This window comes from Apteryx mantelli, chromosome 27 (assembly GCF_036417845.1).
Source record: "Apteryx mantelli isolate bAptMan1 chromosome 27, bAptMan1.hap1, whole genome shotgun sequence".
Taxonomy (NCBI): domain Eukaryota; kingdom Metazoa; phylum Chordata; class Aves; order Apterygiformes; family Apterygidae; genus Apteryx; species Apteryx mantelli.
In genome coordinates, this window is record NC_090004.1 from 5,747,543 (window position 1) to 5,766,293 (window position 18,751).

Genomic DNA, 18,751 nt, shown 5'->3' on the forward strand with positions numbered 1-18,751 from the left:
TTGTCTCTGTTTTGAGGAAAGGACCAGTAAATGATACTGGTAGTGAAAGACGCTGGGAGAATTTTCTGGGGAATGGTGGGAACTTGACTTCCTTTCCCATAACTCCTTTTCATTCCAAAACGCCTTTCAAAACCGCTCATAAATCCCTGCCTTAAGTACTGTGTTGGGAATTGCTGGAAGGGAGCAACTGCAGCTGTGATGGAGTAACACAGTTTAAGCCTGGAAGCTGAGAGAAACTTCAAGAGCAATAATAGGGCTATTGACAACGGGTCGTCCCACTGGTGCCTAGGCTGCTCCGAAGCGTCTGGAGCCGTTGGTAGGAGTTCAGGGCTCTCGTGTGGCCTCCAACGGAGAGAGCAACAAAATTACCCTTCTGTGGGAGGCAAGCATACAAACCAGCCCTGGAGGCTACAGTGGTAAAACAAAACAGAGACAGTGAAAAAAAAAACACTTCCTGATCTGGGCTGATCAAACAGGAGCGGGAGCTGGTGGGAGGGCATCGGTTCAGCCCCGTGGGGTTTTCTCCCCACAGCAACACAGTGATTAGTGCAGTAGCCCGGGACTGGAGCTTCATTTTTTTTCCCAGGGTTTTCCTTAGCCTAAACATCTCTTATAACACATCCTGGCAACTTTTGATCTACCCTGTAGGGGAAATCCCCAAACTCTCCAAGCATTCTGTTCATCCTCATTCTTCAGGCAAAAGCATAATGAAAAGGCCTATGGGAACGCGTGGGCTGCGTTCAGTCCGGCTGCGCTGTGCTCTGCGGCACACAGCGGCATTAAACACCTTGCCTGCGCTCCAGCTCCGATGGCGGCGGGGCTGGAACAAAACAGTGTCCTAATTAACGAGCCTTAGCCTGCTCCTGAGGGAGACAGACCCACTTCCACGCCGTAGGAGAGAGATTTGTTCTGCAGCAGGTGCTACAGCAGTGAGTAAGCTCTGCTCTCCCAAATTCCCCTGCAATGAAAACTATTGCTTATCTGAGTTGCCCTATTGCTTTGGGTGCAATGGTCTCCCTTTTGTGGTTCTGCACTCCCGGTTGCATTTTTTTGGCTTGTGGTGTAATCCCGGCCTGCCCCCTACTGGTAAAATCCCCAAACTAAGGAGAAATCCTAAAGCAGGGTTAGGCTTTGGTTGAAAACTTGCCATCCTCGTTGGAAAACAGACCATCTCTTACTGATGTTACTGACGACCCTTCGGAACTGAGGGACCGTTCAGACACATGATGATGGAGCCACCGGGAAGACCACCACGGGTCTCATGCTAACATGACCGATGCAGACTGGGAAAACGAAAACATTAAAAGATGTGACCTTTGCTCCACACAGCACTAAAGGTCTTGAGAGGGCAAACTGGGAGGATCTCTGGCATCTCTGGTCACCAGGGTCCAGCTGCCCTTGTGTATTTGAGAGGAGCAAGAGCAGTGGGATCCCTCTGACAGTCTTGGTCTCTCTCGGGCAGTGGGTACCCCAGTGTGTCAGTTCATATCGGGAGTGAAAAGGACTGATGTCTTGGAGGAGACAGGACTCCAGTTTAGTCTGCAAGCAGTGTCCTCGCAGGAGGGGATGCAAATGTCAATAAATATGGTTCTAATAAAAGCGATTCTCAGCATAGCCACAGTGGCTGCTTGCAGCCAAAGGGAGTTTTATGTGGAAATACATTGCTCACCCTCTGCTGTGTTTTGACTTTAACTGTCAAAACGGAAGCCACTCTGAATTTGTTCCACAGCAAGAAATTCATCTGAGCCTATGGCTTTTCCAGCTTTACTGACTCACGAGCACAGTGCTGTGGAGGACCCGAGCTTTGCAGCAAAGAGAGGCACCGAGTGCTTTCCCACCATCCACACCATGCATCAGCCCTCTGCCGCTGCTGGGAGGAAGATGATGAGCTGAGGAGGAGGAAGAGTTGAGTCTCTAGAAAATAACCAGAACTGAAAATATTGTAAAACAGGGATTATTATGATTGTTTTGCTATTGTTTCCTTTCATTCTGCTACTGTCAATTATTCCATTGTAGTGAAGGGATAGGTTTACAACCGTATACCATTTTTAAAGACAATTCAAGGCGACAAAGGCAACACATAATTGCAAAGTCACAGTAGATCAGCTACCAGACTCTGTAAACTATGTTAGTCCCCCTTAACAGGCTGTCTGTGGTGCCTGAAGGTCATTAATGAATCACCAAATCTCGTGCTGCTGCGTCCTCATGCTCCATTGAAGATGCTGGAAATAGATCATTACGGGTCTTTCTGGCATCGCATCTCGTGAGCGTGAAGCTGTGGGACGGCCAAGGGGAGTGAATCCCTCTCTTGTTCCCGCAGCTTTCTTCTTCGCCCAGCATTGCTCAGCCCTCACACTGCGAATAGAGAATGACGACTCGCTTCCGTGTGGAGATGTCGATGACCCTTGGTCCTGCTCCGGGGTGACACACGATGGGAGCTGGTGCCGCGCCGGAGGCCGCTTCAGGAGCTAGCACTTATTTGCGGAAAAATTATGCTCTGAAGGGGAGGAGGCAGATTGCTATGGGAATAACCCCAGCCACAGCCACTCCTGGTCTCCCTGCCAGCGACACCTCAAAAACCATAGCTTGGACCAGCGAGAAACATTATTATTCAAGAAAAATCACTCTCTCTCCTGGTGAAGTCCACGCTGCCTTTCCTCCCCGGCCATTTCTCCGCTCTGCCTGCCGGGGTTTCAAGGACCAGCCCCAAAACCCCCTTTCCCAAGGCCCTGCCGGCTGCCCGCAGAGGCCGATTTCGGCTACTCCCGGAACAGGGCCCTAAACCCCACGGACGCGCCGTCCCCGGGTGGCCACGCGGCTCCGGCCTCACTCGGGGGCAAGCGGGCCGGCGTGCAAAACCGCACTGCTGCCCTCCAAGGCGGCCGCGGCGCCGGCGGCCTAGAGTTGGAGAACTATGAAGTTGGCGTTGTTATTTCTTGGGTTTATCGTTGGCTTGGGGTAGAGGGATGGGATTCGAGGGCGGTGGGGAATGTCTTTGGCAGAAAATGAAACACCTCAGAGGGGAGGGCTTGCTCGGGCCTGGACAGGGCTTGACGAAGGGGAAGCGTGGCGGCGCGGGTGTTGTTTGCGCATCTCACGTGAGGGAAGGAGGAACCAGAGCCACTCTGGCGATTCGGTGTTTGTACCAGCTCCGGGAGCTTTCCAGAGAAAAACAGAGGCCAGGGGCAGGCAGAGAGGCCGGGATGAGGGTGATGGGGGCAAGGGCGGCCACGGCAGGAGGTCCCGGCCCCACACAACACGGGGGGCGAGAGAGGGGCCGCGGCCGCCATGTCGCCGCCCCAGTGCCCGCGCGGGGCAGCCCCAAAATGGCGGGGCGGGGGCTGAGATGGCGGGGGCGGGCTGCGGGGAAGGCGGCGGCGGCCCTCCCTTCCCTTCCCTTCCCTTCCCTTCCCTTCCCTTCCCTTCCCCGCCTCGCCTCAGGCCGGGCGGGCGGCGGGTCCTCCCCCCCGCTGGCGTCGCTGCAGCGGGCGGCGGCGGCGCGGCGGGCGGCGGGGGTCGCTCCCGGCCGCGCCCGCCGCCTCCTCTGCGCGGTGCGGCGGCCCGCTCGCGCCGCCGCCGCCGCGGCTATAAAGGGGCGCCCGCCGCCCGCTGCCGCCTCTCCGCTCGCCGGGCCGCAGCGCGTGAGTCGGTGTCGGGCCCAGCGCCGCCGCCGCCTCGGGGCCGGGATCGGGATCCCGGCGCCGCCACGGAGGCAGGGAGGGCCGGGAGGGCTCGCGGGGAGCGCGGGGGCGCCGGGCGAGCGCGGCCCCGGCCCGGCCGCCCCTCGCGGCGCGGCGGCCTCCTCCGGCCGGGTGCTGTTTGCTGCCCTGGGCAGAGCCGGCTTGTTTTATACTCCTCTGTAAATATATCCGCAAATCTAACGGAGGAAATTGCCTTTTAAAAGACAGATTAGTATTAGCATATATCACAGAGAGGATTATTTTTACTAATTTTCTCCCCCCTCTCTTTTTTTTTTAAACCTCAGAAAAATCCCATAAAGTGGCCTCGGGCCTGGAGAGTCAGGGATAAATTATACTGCTAAGGGGGGAAAAAAAAAATTAAGGGAAGTGCTTTTAAGGTTACCAGGACAGTCTCGCCCCGGAGCTGAAGGGAGAAAAGCTCCGGCGTCAGGAGACGGCTTTGAATTTTGGCCTTTTTATTTCCGAGCCCCACTCTCGTGGGAGAAGTCTAACTTTGCTTTTGCCCCTTTCCAGGCCTCCCCTCTGCCCGGCTGCTTTCAGTCCCGGGGCCCGGTGTGGCCGAGCAGCCGCCCCCCCGCATCGCTGCCGTCCATCCCCACTGCGAGCCCCTCCAGTGTGATCCCCTGCTTGCGCAGGCCTGCGTTCAGTGAGGTTTTTTAAACAGGGCTTTGAGTTTTTCCCTCATTTAGGTATTTACTGAAAGCTCTGTTTTAAACCCCCCACCCCCCCCCAAGAGTAAAATCTACTTAGTTTGCGGCGGGAGCGCGTGCCGGGTGGAAGATGAATACGGCGGCTAGCAGCTACCCGATGGCGTCGCTGTATGTGGGTGACCTGCACCCTGATGTCACGGAGGCGATGCTCTATGAGAAGTTCAGCCCCGCTGGGCCTGTCCTCTCCATTCGGGTCTGCAGGGACATGATCACCCGTCGATCCCTAGGCTATGCCTACGTCAACTTCCAGCAGCCAGCAGATGGTAAGTGATATCTATGACTACATCCATGGCTTTTTCTTTCCCTTTTTCCCCCCACTAACCCACCCTTTGTTGTTTGAATGTACTACCAATTACCTTTGCAATTATGGTGCAAGTAACCACTTGCTTCTAGTTGCAAAGCTAGAACATTTACTGCTTCATATCTCCAAAATACTTTGCAAATGCGAATCTTAGTAGTATATCTGATAGATAGGACTCTTTCTTTCTCACTAACATTAAACATTGGAGACTTGGGTTTGTTCTGTTTCAAATAAGAGAATAATCTCCATCATACTCTGCTTTGTTCTTGTGTAGGTTTAGCCTATCCATGTGGGTCTCCATGCAGCCAGTCCTGGCAGGAAAGCTTCATAGTAGTCAGCCCTGGTCAAATACTCAGTTTGATTAACTGTGTCTCTGGCTACTCACCCACTATAATTTAAGATGGGAGGTGTGACTGACTGCAGATCACAGTATTTCTGCAAGCAGCCTGGTGTGTTTTCTAGTTTGTGAAGTGATATTCTTATAATGATGGGAAAGAAGGCAAAATGTTCAATGCATGTGAAACCAGGTTGTCTCACATGCAAAATCCATGGTGATTTGCTTTGCCCAGACTCTTTTTATATTCTAGTTTGACTCCTGTTTGAGTAGGTATTCCAGAAGAGCAGAAGCTTATGAAAGATGGAAACAGAAGAGGTCATTCTAGAACATGTCCTTTCTGGAGGAAAAGTGGGTCAGCATTTTCTGCCCTAGATTTCACAGCCTTCGCTTGTTGACTGGGTCAAGTTTGTTGCTCTGTGCTATAACTTAGCAGCATCTTTACATGATAGACATCTACAGAGGTAAACAAAAGTGAATTTTTTCCTTTAATCCAGAATCGCTTCACAACACCACAGACTTCAGCTGCAAGTAAACTCTCCTATAGCCTCTAGTAGATCATCCTGCTTTACAATTTTTCAGGCTACAGGTCATGGTCTGTTTGTTACATAGAAGAATATATTGACTTTGGATCAAAGTCTTTCTAATGTAGAAAATAGAAACATTATTACAGAACTGCATTCCTGCAAACTAGTAGGGCTTATGGGACTGAGCTCTTGCTTGGAGTACGCTATATGATCTTACGTAGTCTGGTTGTGGCCCTGTGCTGCCCTAGCTTCCATCCTCTTTCCCAGGTCAGAATACCAACTCCACATCTTTCCTTAGGATGCCGATTGATCTGATAGAGTACTTCTGATCCTTCCCTTGACAGGCGGATAAAAAGCTGGCTTTCACCCCAGTGCATAATCTCTCATTCATGGAACTCTCAGAAGTGCTTTTTATGTGGGCTAAGCCTTGTTTTTGCATGGTTTTAAACCTTCTCAGCAAGAAGGAATGAACCTGAGAGGCTGTACATAGGGGTCATCTGCTGTGATGGACCTGTCTGCTCTGACCCCCTCTTTTGATACCACCTTGCTATGTTCATGTACTGTATAAGCAAGGCTACAGTTATCCAGCCTTACCTGCCTTTGCAGCCTGTCTAGGCTACAATTTCTCTTTTTCAGGATCAGAGAAGTAAAAACAAGCAACAGAAATAAAGCCAAGAAGGACCCCAGAGCTGAAATTAGATGAATGTCTTTGGGGGTGCGGGGGGAAGGTGCAGAAGAATATAGATAAACTTTTTCTGTTGTCTTCCTTAAAGTAGAGAAGACTATGTAAGAGAAGATCTGTATCATGTAAGTGTAGGTATGACATTAAAGGGGAAGAGCGGTTAGTTATATATTCTTGCTTTAATAGAAAAAAGTTCTGCTCCTCATACGAATGCTAAGACAGGTGGCCTTCCAATATATTTCCATGTAACCTTTCATGGTAATAAATAGGTGTTTACAGGGAGGGGTTTGCTTCATTCTTGACTCCTGGTGAGGCAGCAGACATAAAGTCTCAGTACTTTCAATGATACTTTGACAAAGTAACTGGCCTCTTGTCATTTGGCCCTCTAAGACCTAGAAGAAACTTAAACCTAACCATAAAGTTAATATTGGGAAGGAGAAATTGTCAGACTCTCCTGCCTTCATGAAGAGATCGCTCTTGAAAAGCTGCTTATTTCTTCTGCGTGGCAAACTGCAGCATGTGCTATTTTGCTGCGCAAGTAAAGGACAGCTGCTGTACTAAACATAAAGCAACAGAGTGTAAACCGATCATTTTGGAAAGGTGTTCCCACTGGTGACTTCTTGTTGTCTCTCTGAAACCAAGACTTGGATTGGAGGACTGAATTTTTTTGTCAAGTGCAAAAATTTAATTTTTGTTTCTACGGTGGCAGTACTGTCTGCATGAGGACATTCCGAGGGAAGGAAGGATCTGTATTTTCTTCCAGGAATGCATAATCAGAAATGCACTTGGAGTCCATTTTACAAAAAGTCTGTGAAAAGATGGAGTGTTTTCTAGCACTGTCCCTTGTAGGGTCCAGTTTTGGTTTACTGGTTGTTGCTAAGATACTACAAAATTGCATGTGAAATAATCTGCAGTTAGGAAACTTTGCGCTCAAAAAACTTTCAGGGAGTTCTTGTAGACACGTTGTTAGTATGTTTGAAATGGTAACAAGTATTCAAGGCATTAATGTATAATAGTTTGCGTTTCCCTGGCACCTTAATGGAAAGATGTAAATGCTTCGTAAATCTGAGGAAAACCACATCTTAACCTTTTTGTTTGGGGAAATAGGATGCTGTCCTTACAACCAGAGAAACCAAACCATGTGGCCATAGAGCGGCTCGGCGTTTCAACACGAAGTAACAGCCAGAGCTCTTTCCAGTTAGGTATGACAATGTGTGACCGGGAGGTTTTCTGTCATATCCTAAACATGCTTTGTAGTTCCAGAATGTCTGTATCTAAATGGTTTCAGACCCTACATTTTTCTTTATATTTTTGCTAGATAACGTAGTGATGCTCGACACTGGAAGGGGTTGCTTTATGGACATCTGTTGTCTAACTGGCAGTCTGCTGCAGAGAGGTTATTTTTTGTGAAAGCGAGCTCTGCTGCCTTCAATTGCACTTCTTTGGCATAATAACTAGTGAATGCTGAACACTGAATCTGTCGTACTGTGATAGGCAGATTAAGAAAATGCTTCAAAGTTCTGGCTAGTGTAGGCTTAGCCATGGTCTTTAATATTTATTTTTTTTGACTGTAAGGCAAGGGAAAGAGAAGACTTTATAGAAAAGCTGAATTTCTTTTTTCATGTTTCGCATGTGATTTAATTGCATTCTTGGGTTTCATAACATGACAGTCATGAGCATGACAGCTCAGATAATGAAACAGAGAAACTTTAATATGGCCATGAAGATAAGCTGTTCTGGAAGTGCACAGAAAACAGCACATTCCCCAAGCCAAGAAGGAAACCAGAGCTGGAATTAGATAAGTGTCTCTGAAAAAGAAAGGTGTACAGGAACATAAATAAAATTTTCTTCTGTTATCTTCCTTAAAATAGAACATAAATACAGGTGTGAAGTTAAAAGGGAAGGGTGATTAGGGTGGCTAACTTCAGTAGTGTTTTAGCCCTTCATCAGAGAGCCTCTAAGGGGGACTAATTTTTGGAGGCCTAAGGCAAACTGCAGGGAGTGTTCATAGGTTTTTCACTATCCAAAAGGCTGTGGAAAAGGAATGAAAAGGAAGCCTGAAAGGGATTAAGTGTGTGAGTGCAATGTTATACATGAGTTGCAGTTGGGTCTGCTGGAAGGATGACAGGAACCAGTGGGAGAGAAATAGATACAGGAACTGAAATGGCTGAAGCTTTGTGGCTTAAATAGAAGAAAACGAGAAGGTGCTTGCTCAGATTAAGGAAATGAGTTGGATGTCATTAGTCTGAATCATTCACCTCGCTCATGCTGATCCTCTACAGTTCTTCTCAGGTACTGGTGTGATTTGATCACATTTCTGCCTGTGGGTATGGCAGGCTTCCTCAAACTAGGAAATCTATCTAGGGCTTTCTTATTTCACTGCTCACAAGAAGTGCTTGAGTGAATTTCAAGTGACATATAAAAATATGAAGAAATACTAGCAAGTTATTGAAACAGCAGCGCAGTAGTATCTGCCTCTAGGTAATAATGCTAGAAAGCGTGAAAGAGTTGGGGATAAGTTCATAATTAGTGTATATCTTAATTGCTAAAGAGTTTCAGGATTCTCTCTGATTGCATGCCACTGCTTCATCTGCTCGTCAGCTTTCAACAGGAGCCCTGTTTCTGCTGCAAGTGGTATATACAGTTAGTTTGTGTCCTTGCCAACACATGCTTCTGGAGGACCTTTCCCTGCTATAAATAAACATTGCCAAATTTGACAAGCTGGACTAAGTTGCCTTCTGAAGTGCCTACTAGGAAGGGACTGCTGAGAGAACTGCAGAGTTGTGCTGATTCAGAATAGCAGTTGAAGAATAATTTTAGTAAGGCAGTTAATTGAATTCAACACCTTTGACTAAACAGCAGAGTCCTAGCAAGCCTAATTTTCTTCCTGAAATGATTTTTTGTTTTCTTTTGCAAGCCTGACTGCTTCAGGAATGGAGTTCAGCAGAACTTGTTTCCCAGCTGAGGGTGTGTGAAGCAGTGGGGAGACTGATGATAGCACTACTTCAATTTAAAAAACAACAACAAAAAGCCCTATTTTCAAAGCACCTGAAAATTTTTAAGAAATATTTTTCTCTGCAGTAGTTTTACCTGATTTTGAAGTGGGGAGTACAGGAGACTTTTGTAGGCGATATCCCATTTGAGTTCCTACAGATAGTTCTGTGAAATGCTGAATTCTTACTCTTTCATGTGATACTTTGCCATTGCAACTAGGAGAAGGTATTCAAGCTGGCATTTCCCTTGAATTTGCTGCTCCTGAAATCTAATCGGCAAATGTCTTTGGGCGAAGGTGGACTGGAAGAACTGAGTCAAACAAATTTGGAAAACTGGTTCTGCCCTGTTAATATTCCTTGGTGTTTTTTTTTAATGCTTGTCTATTCCTCTCTTTCCTGCCTCACGCTGGGAATTAATGGTCTCTTCTTTCTCTGCTCCCTCCATGCTGGGAGTGTTTGCTGGCATAGAAGTGTCCCAAGCATCTGAATTTTATGAACAGGATCCTAATGTGTGTACGTAATGATCCTTTTAATATGTCAGTAGGTAGCAGAAATAGAATCGTGGAGGGGGGTTTCGGTGTAGGTTAGAATGGCATTGCTGGGGTTTTAAAATTTGGATAAAACACACTTCCCCATTTATCAGGTAGGATGTATGGTCTTTTTCCAAGGTGTTGTCCACTCTCATTGTTATCTTTAGGCTAAGTTACTTAGGAATCATTTTTTGGCCGCATGGATTGCAGGGGCTGTCTCGTATCTTCTTTCCAGCCAGCCACGTAGCCATGCACGTTTTCCCTGACTCTGAACTGACAGGGGATGATCCTTTTCTCTTATTAGAAATGCATGCTGGTAAATGTGCACTTCATGAAAAGCAAACAGGTCAAACAGTTATTTTTGTTACTTTCCTTTTTTTCCCCTTCCTTTCCTTCTGATGGGTGCAGCAATTTACTTTTATAATAATTAGGAATATAACTAGTTCATAAAACCCAGGCATTTTGACATTTATTTCTGATTGCTAAAACGTTACTATCATATCAATTAGTCTTTTAAACCTATTGTGTACTGATTTAAATGTGTCTAGTGACCTTGCTGCAAAGACCTTCCTTGAAACATCAAGTCTGAAAAAACAATAAAACAAAACAAAAACTAGTCATTGGAATCGGTAGCTCTATTGTCCCAGCTGTCTCCATGAGCTGAGCATAATTCAGAGAAAACTAGCGCCACCATGATGAAAACATTTATTCTTTAGCAAACCACAGCAATCTGTTCTTCTTGACTTCTCTTTGCAGCTGAGCGTGCTCTAGATACCATGAATTTTGATGTGATCAAAGGAAAACCAATTCGCATCATGTGGTCTCAGAGGGACCCCTCCTTGAGGAAGTCAGGGGTTGGGAATGTCTTCATTAAGAACCTGGACAAATCCATTGATAACAAGGCACTTTATGACACGTTTTCAGCGTTTGGGAATATTTTGTCCTGCAAGGTGAGATATGGTTACTTTGTCCAATTCTATTACACTGGTGACATGATCAGATACATTCAACGCAAAGGGAGGGATGGAATCTCTAAAAAGGCAGAGGTGACCAAAAGGCCAAGGATCGCTGAAGTTATGTCAGTTTTGAGGACTGGGTGTGCCAGTTTGAAACATAGCGTCTTTCTTTGACCCTTGGCAGTAACTTATTCTCCCATGCTGGCATTGTGTCTGAGCATGGCGAAGGAAAAGGCATGTGTTCAGAGAGCTGACAGTTCTGTTTCCTTCCACACGTCCAGGTGGTGTGTGATGAGAATGGCTCTAAGGGCTACGCATTTGTGCACTTTGAGACCCAGGATGCTGCAGATAGAGCCATCGAGAAGATGAACGGCATGCTGCTAAACGACCGCAAAGTGTGAGTGTCACAGCCAGAAGCAGCAACGATCGCATGAACCGTGATGCATCTCGGTATTAACAGGGACACACAAGGCACTGGTTCTCCTGGCCCAAGCCTTGGCCTGCTACCTCTCCACTACAGGGCTGGTGAGTGACCCTGCCCAAGCCATGGCCTGCTATCTCTCCATTACAGGGCTGTTGGGTTTCCCTAACCAAGCCTTGATCTGCTACCTTTCCGCTAGTGGGCTGGGGTGGGTTTCTGTGGCCAATACTCTCTCCACTGCAGAGCTGGGTGGGCATCCTTGGCTGCTTCTCTTCGCCATAGGTCAGGTGATTTTTCTGATTGGTCTGTGGCCTTTTTGTCCTTCTCTTTTCCTGTCACCCTTCCCTCTCCCCATTCCCAGTTCCTACTACACACTCATTTTTTTGCCTCACTGCAAATCACGCGTACTTTTTTTCATTCTTGAAAACAACCTGCTTACTGTGATTTTCCTTTTTCCCCCTTTACAGATTTGTTGGGAGATTTAAATCTCGTAAAGAGCGGGAGGCTGAGTTGGGAGCCAAAGCAAAGGAATTCACCAATGTTTATATAAAGAACTTTGGGGATGACATGGATGATGAAAGACTAAAGGAGCTCTTCAGCAAATATGGTAAATACAGAAACACTTTTAATGCAGCTGTGAATTTCATAACCCATGTTAATTTGACTGTGCTGCTACCATCTGTATGGCTCTACCTGGGTCATTTTGAGGATGAAGAATAGGAAGAGTTGAGATGTGGGTAGTTGTGCCAAGTGTTGGACAGGAGGCAAGAGTCTGACAAGCAGATGAGAGAGAAGGCTAGGGCTATTATATGGAGTTTAATAGTCTTGAAATAGTTTTGTATGATGTTTTACTAACCCTGTCCCTTTGCAACAGGTAAGACTCTGAGTGTTAAAGTGATGACAGACCCCACGGGAAAATCCAAAGGCTTTGGCTTTGTGAGCTTTGAAAAGCATGAAGATGCCAACAAGGTATGACTGACTTATGTGGCTTGGTTATCCTTAGGGAAGAAACACTTACCTGGATTACCACAGGAGCCTGTTACTTCATACTGAAATGAAAAACTCTACCTGAGGCCTAACCTCGTCAAGGTTTTGGGACTAAAAACCTTTTGCACTTTACTAGCTTGACATTCAAGTGTAAGCTGGCATTTCTCCAGATTACAAGATCCGTGCAGAATACAGTAGGATAATCAAGAACATTAATTGCTGAAAGAATACTACAGTGGGGGGCTTCAGGGGAAGGAGGATATCTAGAGTAAGAAGACTGCTTAGAAATGCTCTTTTCCCAGCAGTGTGCTTGTCAAAATTTGGCGCTAATTACAAGAAGGGGTGGGGAATTCACAAATTGCTGTTGTTAGGCCAGCACTTATGGTGAGGTTGTCAGCATGATCTCTCCTGATAACTTTAGTTTGTCTTTAACTAGCCTGCATTATGCAGGAGTAACACAAAGGTCATATGGCAACCTTGGCTTATTGGTTAGCAGACAGGGATATATGAGCTTTTGACAGTCAAGCTCTTAACAGGATCAGCTACTGTCTTGTTTTTAGCAGTTGACAATTTTCTCTTTGAACCTTCCACCCAGGCAGTGGAGGAAATGAATGGAAAGGATATCAATGGGAAAATGGTGTTTGTAGGCCGAGCACAGAAGAAAGTAGAGCGCCAGGCAGAACTGAAAAGGAAGTTTGAGCAGCTAAAACAAGAGAGAATCAGCCGGTACCAGGTAACAGTCTGTTCCTTTTCTGAATTTAAGTATCAGTGCTGACAGACTTTAGAGGAATTGGCAAAGGAGCCATTCATTATCCTGTGGGATTATCATCCTGCAAGTTAAAATTTAAAGGTAACTCCGTGGTTATTTTGGGGGCAAAGGGGACATCAGAGCATAGTCTTGATGAGATAAGATGTTTAGGAGCACATGAGAACCTCTGATGCAGTTTCCTTTGTCTTCAAATGGGGATACCTGGAAGGATAGAAAGAGACACCACAATCCTATGCTGTTGTCTCTAATTTATGGCAGACTGTAGTGCACTAGAGATTGCATCTGAATCTTTCCCACTCCTTGCAGTGTAGTGCTGGACTGGGGACATGTGATGCAACAGGAAGGCAGAGGAAATCCAGACGAGATCCCTTTCACCACAGTGGGACTTGTCTCTACACCTTTGCGACATCTATTGCCTTGAGTTTTGGGGGTACAAAAAAAGTTATGCTAAACTAACAGGTTTTTAAACAAATTAACAGGCTTGGGAGATGGGTGTTAATAGCCAATGTGCTCAAGTTTTCTCGTTATTGATATGAATGTCTTGTGTACTGTTCTTTCCCTTCTAGGGGGTTAACCTGTACATTAAAAACCTAGATGACACTATAGATGATGAAAAACTGAGGAAGGAGTTCTCACCTTTTGGGTCAATAACAAGTGCCAAGGTATTGTGGGCTTTTGGGATATTTGGATTTTAAGGCCTGAAGAAGGGACTGTTATCTGACATGGGATTCAAGGGCAGTTCTTGCATCCCCTGGTCATTCTAGTTCTGAGATCATCTGGACTAACAAATATGCAGATTTCAGCAGGTTGAGGTAGGATTTTACTAGTAACTTGTTCTAATTGCCTCACCGAAAGAGGAGGCAGGAAATGGAAAACATGCTTGTTTGAGGTGACTCCTATAAGCATGAGATGGCTCTTGACTGCATTCTCCTACATGCATTTAAAGGTTGCACCTGATCTTTCCCATTCCTTGCTGCTTAGTGTGGGCCTGGGGACACATGGTGCTTACAGAAAAGCAGAGTAAATCCAGACAGGTGTCGTCTTTCCTTGAGTACCTGTCTCTACACCTCTGTGACAGTTCTGTCCTACCTGGAGAATCTGACACTTCTCTAGGGTGGAAAAATATGGATTCCTAGGCTAAGTTCTTGTAGTGCTGCTCCACTAGCAATTGATATTTACTGCAGGTGATGCTGGAAGATGGACGGAGCAAAGGGTTTGGCTTCGTCTGCTTCTCCTCTCCAGAGGAAGCTACGAAAGCTGTGACAGAGATGAACGGGCGAATTGTGGGCTCGAAGCCATTGTATGTTGCGCTTGCACAAAGGAAAGAAGAGCGAAAGGCCCATCTAACTAATCAGTACATGCAACGCATTGCTGGGATGAGAGCCTTGCCTGCCAACACAATCATTAACCAGTTTCAGCCTGCTGCTGGGGGATATTTCATGCCTGCTGTGCCCCAGGTAAGCCGAGCTGAGTTAGTGTGGTTTTATGGATGCTCTAACCTGGCTTGGACCTTTGGTTCAACTGCAGTAAGCCTGTTGAGCCTTTCTTGTGCCTATAACTAAGCAAGCAGCTCCTAATGAGAGGTGCAGAGTCAGTGGAGTTAATTCTGTGGCTTCTAAGCTGCCTGCTCTCTTAGGTGAATTGAGCGTTGAGTCCTGGAAACAACTGCCAAAACATGTTGTAAACAATGTTTGCTATTCACTTAGATGTTCCCCCTGAGCTTGTCTCATCTCTCTTCAGGCTCAGAGCAGACCCACTTACTATGCACCCAATCAAATGACGCAGATGAGACCTAACCCACGCTGGCAGCAAGGGGGAAGACCTCAAGGTGAGCATGCTAGAGGCAGTGCTTTGGTTATCTGGCCCTTTTGGCTGTACTTTCCAACAACAGTGCATGCTTTTATTTCCATGCACAGCCCCAACCTGCTGCTTGTAGCTGACTGTCCTGATTGCCAGTCAGTTCTGTTTTGAGGATTTTCCCTCATTTCTTCCATTAGGCTTCCAGGGAATGCCGAATGCCATGCGCCAGTCTGGACCACGGCCAGCACTGCGCCATCTGGCCCCTGCCGGCAATGCTCCAGCCTCTCGTGGCCTCCCCGCTGCTGCCCAGCGAGTTGGTAAGGTGTCTGCTCCCAGGCCTTTCCCCTCATTCAAGGGGGAGGAGGATGCTATTAAGAGTTGACTTTTACTTCAGAAGGTGGCTGTCAGATGTGGATAACAGAAGGCTGCCTGGAGCAAGGGGCAGAGACAGCACCTGAATCTTTCCTATTCCTTGCTGTGCAGTGCAGGTCTGGGGACAGTTGGTGCTACAGCAAAGCAGTGGAAATCCAGATGGGTTGCTTGCCTTTCACCTGGAACTCATCTCTACAACTCTGCAACACTTACCACTTAAAAAATAGCTCTGTAGATTATGGGTGTTTTCAGAGTAAAGCATCCAAATTCACTTTATTCCAGGGAATAAGTAGAAAATGTCTTAAAGGCAGATATAGAATCCATGGCTTAGTGTTAGTGAGGATAGCTCCTTTCTAAGGAATCCAGTGGGCTTTTGGAGACCAGTTTCTAAACCAGTATTAGACTGTGCAGTGCATAGTTAAAGTTCAACAGTTAATATCAGACATCCCAATTTGCTTGCTGCACATTGCTGTGGGTGTGTAATTCTGTCCTACTCTTCCTTTTCAGGTGTTGCCACTGCAGCACAGAATTTAGCTCCTCGTCCGCCAGTAGCTGCCCCCACTCCCCGAGCGGTTCCTCCTTATAAATATGCCTCAAGTGTCCGCAGCCCACATCCAGCTGTACAGCCTTTGCAGGTAACACAATGCTCAGCTCTGAGGTCTGTGTAGTTAACTGCAGCCCAACAGGTTTTACACACAGATGAAGTGTTTTTACAGAAACTCCAAGCTACTTTTTTATAATCCAGACAGGGATCAGAAACTGGAATTCAAAAAAAGACAGCTGTCCTCACATACCTCTGCCAGGGGCAACTTAGTTGATTTATATGTCTTATTCTTTTAAGACCTTTTTATCCAGATTTGCTGGAAGGATATTCTTCTTGGCTCTTTGCTCTCACACTTTTGCTAGCTTTCATTCTCTCTCATCTCTTTGCCAAATTCTCACTAGGGCATCACTGAAGGCACAACTTGCCTCTCTGTACACCGCTGCATTGTACAAAAAGCAGGCATGGGTGTTTCTCTTTCTATCATGACATTTGTCTTATAGTGCAAGGTCCAGTTTTTATAATCTAGGATATTTACAAGCTATGTGACCCTGTGTGACATTCTAGTTTTTGAGAGCAGGACTTAAAGCATGTTTGTGAACAAAGGGCACCTTCTCTGCCCTTCTCTGAAACTGCTGTAAGCCTGACAGATTGCCATGTTTTAGAGGAAGGAGGGGCTACCTTATTGTCTTTAAATATGAAACAATCAGTCTAGCATTTATTTCTGAATCCTCACGTTTGCCCTTCTATAGGCACCTCAGCCTGCGGTACATGTGCAGGGACAGGAACCACTAACAGCCTCCATGCTGGCTGCTGCCCCTCCCCAGGAGCAGAAACAGATGCTGGGTAAGTGAAACTCCAGTTTTTACAGATCACATCTTTGGAAATCCCCTCAGGTTTCAGACAACTTCTTGATTGAAACCAGCCTGTCTGAACTGTTTTTTTTCTAGGAGAACGTTTGTTCCCTCTGATTCAAGCTATGCACCCCAGCCTTGCGGGGAAGATCACAGGAATGCTGCTAGAGATTGACAACTCGGAGCTGCTGCACATGCTAGAGTCTCCAGAGTCCCTTCGGTCAAAGGTAAATTGGCCTGTTCCTTCAGAGGGGGCAGGGATTGGGACACCTTGGTCAAGAGAACAGCTCTCACTTTAACTTGTCCACCCAAGGTGGAGGAGGCGGTTGCAGTGTTGCAGGCTCATCAAGCCAAGAAAGAAGCTGCCCAGAAGGTGGGCGTGGTTGCTGCTACCTCTTAAACCAGGAAGACTGGTAAGTGTCCCAGTCCTCAGCTTCAGTTATAAGTTTCCAGAATCAGAGTAAATCATTATTGTTAGTGAATGCAGCCTGTCTTGAAGCCTGCGTGTAGGTCCAGGTGCAGCACTGTCTGTTTTTAATCTACCCTTTGAAAGACCGATGCATTTTCTCCAATAGAGAATCATTATGTTAGAAGCTGCAGAAATATACTTCAAAGATTTCTTTATATTTAAGCATCAGAAAGATGTTGCATGGGTTCCTGAAGTGTTCCTAGTAGTTAACATGTCAAGGAAGGATAATATATTGAGGCTTCTGAAGGTGCTAATCCAGGAAATAAATTTAAAAAAAAGTAAAAGATGCACAAGATGTTCCAGTGACTTCAAGGCTAAGTAGGCTGCTAACACCAATTCCTTATCCTGACAATCATCTGCCTACAGTATATATTAAAGTACTGGTGTCAGGAATGTCATTTCATTGCGTAGGTTTATCCAAGCAAGCTCTGTCTGTTTGCTGGCTCTCGTTTGACTTCTGAATAAGGTTTTTGATTCTTTGAATGCCTTTTTTGTTGTTGTTTTTGATGATAAATTCCTCCGTGTGGGTTTGCCTGGAATTACTATGAACATCTCAAGCACTTTTTGTGAAGTTGTTCTGGTCAGATGTCACTGTAAGATGTCACAGCTCCAAATGGTAAAGAATGATGAGGGTTCCTGTATTTCGTTAGTAAATTTGAGTGGATCCAGTGATTGGCTTTTCTGCTAAAGAATTTGAGGATCTTATCAAATTATCAGCAATGGATACTATCCACAACTGGAAAACAACTTCTGTTCCTTGCAAGATTCCCTGGAGTCCTTATGGTTTATAATGCTGGATAGTTCACTAGCCTGGTGTGAACTGCTGTATGCAGGTAACTTGTCTTCCTCTTTTCTTACAGGATGCAAAGAAGCCAAATAACCCCTTCATAGACATCAGCTCAAGATGTTTGAAGATTCTTCACTGTCCTGCAGATCTCAATGCCATGCATCATATCACATAGTTATATTGCATTTTGTAAATTAATCTTTAAAATCTTATTTAAAAAGCCAACTCCATGAAGCTCTAGATTTCCAAAACCAGAATTAAGTTTGCAAGCTTCTCCTTTGTGGTCAGGACAGAGTTACCCTTTGTCTTTTCTAAGCAGGACATCAAGGATTTCTGATTGAAAGTTTTTTGTGGTTTTGGTTTTAACTGAACAATCCAGGTTGGAAAGTCTGGAAAGCATTTATCAATAAAGGAGTAAAAACTTTCACTGCATTTGTTGTCTTTTCTTTAGAATGTAGAAAGCTACATCACATTAATTTATCAAATTGAACTGGCAGGCAGTTGTCACATGATTGATATGTTAAATTGTGATTGAATTGAGTTATTCTGCTTGTTAACTTTGGACAGTCACTGTTTTGGAGCAACTGTGCTGAAGTTCTGCCACAGGATGATTGTGTTGGGTTTGGTTAGTGTCCAAATGGTGACTGTAACCAACTGGTGACATAATAGAAGGCAGTGGGAGGTATTTTTCAAGTGGAGCATGAAGGAGGTTTGGATCACTTTTTGTCTGGAGGAGAGGAAATTCCTGTTCTTCACATATATTCTTCCTACACATTCACCTGGGTGTTTTCTTTTAGTGGTTCTGTCGTTACAGAACAGTCTGGGTATTTTATACCCTACAACATGGCTCTGCTCTGGTGGTGAAGTTAGTAAATTGAGGTTGTAAAACATTTTGGGTGATCCTTTGGCATGAAAAGTATTTTTCAGCTAACTCCATAGAATGCAATACTGATGAGAGAAAGAGCTTGAAAAAAATGCTTCTGCCAAAGGGAAGGGGCTACCTCGAAGGACACCTTA

General features: G+C 45.8%; 1 protein-coding gene and 3 non-coding genes across 5 annotated transcripts; all 4 read left to right on the plus strand.

Annotated features, from left to right (window-relative positions):
- The first annotated feature begins 3,752 nt into the window (after positions 1–3,752).
- PABPC4 (poly(A) binding protein cytoplasmic 4) lies at positions 3,753–18,161 on the plus strand. 2 transcript variants are annotated; one of them, XM_013953353.2, is made up of 15 exons: positions 3,753–4,674; positions 10,535–10,728; positions 11,016–11,131; positions 11,623–11,762; positions 12,030–12,124; positions 12,738–12,875; positions 13,478–13,573; positions 14,096–14,368; positions 14,652–14,739; positions 14,909–15,028; positions 15,591–15,718; positions 16,377–16,470; positions 16,575–16,705; positions 16,792–16,891; positions 17,808–18,161. In XM_013953353.2, the coding sequence occupies exons 1-14, from the start codon at positions 4,482–4,484 to the stop codon at positions 16,876–16,878; spliced, it is 1,893 nt and encodes a 630-aa protein (XP_013808807.1). In that variant the 5' UTR covers positions 3,753–4,481; the 3' UTR covers positions 16,879–16,891; positions 17,808–18,161. The 2 variants fall into 2 exon arrangements, with proteins under 2 accessions (XP_013808807.1, XP_013808809.1); XM_013953355.2 differs by lacking the exon at positions 12,738–12,875.
- LOC136994326 (small nucleolar RNA SNORA55) lies at positions 13,190–13,322 on the plus strand. Its single transcript, XR_010886470.1, has one exon. It is a non-coding gene; the product is annotated as a small nucleolar RNA SNORA55 (small nucleolar RNA).
- On the plus strand, positions 13,861–13,991 carry LOC136994325 (small nucleolar RNA SNORA55). Its single transcript, XR_010886469.1, has one exon. It is a non-coding gene; the product is annotated as a small nucleolar RNA SNORA55 (small nucleolar RNA).
- On the plus strand, positions 15,162–15,294 carry LOC136994324 (small nucleolar RNA SNORA55). The gene has a single exon (XR_010886468.1). It is a non-coding gene; the product is annotated as a small nucleolar RNA SNORA55 (small nucleolar RNA).
- Positions 18,162–18,751: the final 590 nt, after the last annotated feature.

What these genes read in the sequence shown, in the direction of transcription:
- PABPC4 (XM_013953353.2), top strand. Translation starts at nt 4,482, where the DNA reads ATGAATACGGCGGCTAGCAGCTACCCGATGGCGTCGCTGTATGTGGGT. An exon ending in CTTCCAGCAGCCAGCAGATG is followed by an intron (nt 4,675 to 10,534) that starts GTAAGTGATATC and finishes TTCTCTTTGCAG; the next exon opens with CTGAGCGTGCTCTAGATACC. An exon ending in GGAATATTTTGTCCTGCAAG is followed by an intron (nt 10,729 to 11,015) that starts GTGAGATATGGT and finishes CCACACGTCCAG; the next exon opens with GTGGTGTGTGATGAGAATGG.